The sequence below is a fragment of the Rattus norvegicus genome, chromosome 4 (genome assembly GCF_021556685.1).
Source record: "Rattus norvegicus strain SHRSP/BbbUtx chromosome 4, alternate assembly SHRSP_T2T, whole genome shotgun sequence".
Taxonomy (NCBI): Eukaryota; Metazoa; Chordata; class Mammalia; order Rodentia; family Muridae; genus Rattus; species Rattus norvegicus.
This window is the reverse complement of record NC_141537.1, coordinates 87,552,162-87,554,252: the sequence shown is the minus strand read 5'-3', so window position 1 is coordinate 87,554,252 and position 2,091 is coordinate 87,552,162. Positions and strand designations below refer to the sequence as shown.

Below are 2,091 nucleotides of genomic sequence, written 5' to 3'. Positions count from 1 at the left end.
ACAGAGCCATATGGACAAAAAACCACACCAAAACTTTAAACCCCCCCCATAAATTATCCCATCTACAAGAATTTCAGGGATGGGGGATGAAGCAGAGACTGAGGGAAAGAGAGCCAATAATTGGCCCATCTTGATACCCACCCCATAGGCAAGCACCAAACTCTGACACTATTAATGATACTCTGTTATGTTTGGAACAGGAATCTAACATGTGATTTCCTGAGAGGGTCTACCAGCAGCTGACACAGACAGATGCAGATACCCATAGCCAAACTGTGGATGGAGATTGCGGACACTGATAGAAGAATAGGAGAAAGGATTGCAGCCCTGAAGGGGTTAGTAACTCCACAGGAAGACAAACAAAGTCAACTAACCTGGACCATTGGGTCTCTCAGAGACTGAGCTGCCTAACAAAGAACATACATGGACTGGACATGGGCCTACCCTCATATATGTAATGGACATGCAGCTTCTTCTTCATGTAGGTCCCAAAGAAGTAGAATGGCTGCTATCCCAAAAGCTGTTGCCTGTATGTGTGACATGCTCTTCTTTCTGGGCTGCCTCTCTGGGATCTGTGGGAAAGGAATCCCTTAACCTCACAGAGACCTGAAGTGCAAGGGTAGGGTGATGCCCTCTCAGAGGATAAAGGAAAGTGGGCAATGAGTCATATATAAAGTGAATATGTAAAAACAAAAATAAATCTAATGCCATTTTGACTGTAAGGTTTTCAACACATTGATTATTCTCTTATCTGAACTGATTTGTACCAAAGGAGTAACTATAGGATAGGCATTCATCAAAAACTTCTGAATAGTCAGGATGACTGGGTTGTATATCCATAACAGGATGGAGATAGATGAGATGATGAAGTCCACCAAGTACAAGACCACAAAGAAAACCACCAGCAGCAAGATGGTCTGGGTGGCCCTTTTCTCAGGGGATGCGCTCAGGTGGCTGATACGATGAAGATGCTTGCATTGCCTCTGATGTCTGCACAAGATAATCACCATGTATGTACTTGTGATCAGCATGATTCCTACAAGAAACACATCCCTGGAAGTTGTCACTGTTACAATCATTCCCCTGATGATGTAGTTCATTGGGAAGAGTGAGCAGGATTTAGTGATCTTCATCTGCTTGATCTCACTCACATTGGTAAAACCACCAACATAGAAGATCAGGTTACTACTAAGAGCAAAATTGAAAGACCAAATGTAAAAGAAAGAAGCATTCATCATGTGTTTTCTTAGTTTATGTTTAAACTTTGCCAGCAAAGAGGTACTGGGACTGATAGTGACAGCCTGGAACACACTCAGGAGGCAAGTGATGCAGATAGAGAGGCCTCTCATCACCCTGTTTGTGTATAAAGTTACCTTACATTTGATGTCATTCTTAACATTCAGTGACTCAAATATGTCTGTAAGCATGATATTTCCTCCAGTGAGAATCATCACTATGTGAACAAAGGTCAGTTGACAGGAGATCAGATCAATGAGCTTAGGTTTATGACCTAGGATTATGAAAATATAAAAAACTAGAAGGAACATATTGGCTAAGACTCCAAGCCCAGCTTGAAAATAAAAGACATTCTCTAATGAGAACATAAGTGAAAAGTGTATTCATTTTAAGAGCATAGTGGAAGCATATTGCTTATTCCTGAAAAAAAATAGAGAACACATGAAACTTATGACTCACTAGACAGTATATTTATATCATCACTCTATTTTCTATACTAACTCTTAATTATTCTGTCTCTTTAATTTTTTATGTTTCGGTGTGTACATTATGGACTACATGTCTAGGTACTGTCCATTTATCTCCTGTGTTCATAGAATATTACAGATAATAAATGCATTTGCAATCATATCTGCACATAATAAAAATTTTGTCTGATTTATCTGGGTCTTATGGATTAGAAATACAATACTATTGATATGATTTTCCTCACTTAATATTTAACACCTAAAACAGTACTGAGTACCACAGAATATTAATCAGAATTTTACAGCTGCACAAAATGTATGTTGGGCTGGGAAAACAATCACAAAAGCTATTCAAAGAGTCAGGTGATTCTTTCTCATATTCCATATA

At 39.0% G+C, this 2,091-nt stretch overlaps 1 protein-coding gene across 1 annotated transcript; it reads right to left on the bottom strand.

Annotated features, from left to right (window-relative positions):
* Window positions 1-701: 701 nt before the first annotated feature.
* Vom1r71 (vomeronasal 1 receptor 71) lies at window positions 702-1,604 on the bottom strand. The gene is given in 1 exon segment (NM_001009523.1): window positions 702-1,604. A coding segment is annotated over 1 exon segment (903 nt).
* Window positions 1,605-2,091: the final 487 nt, after the last annotated feature.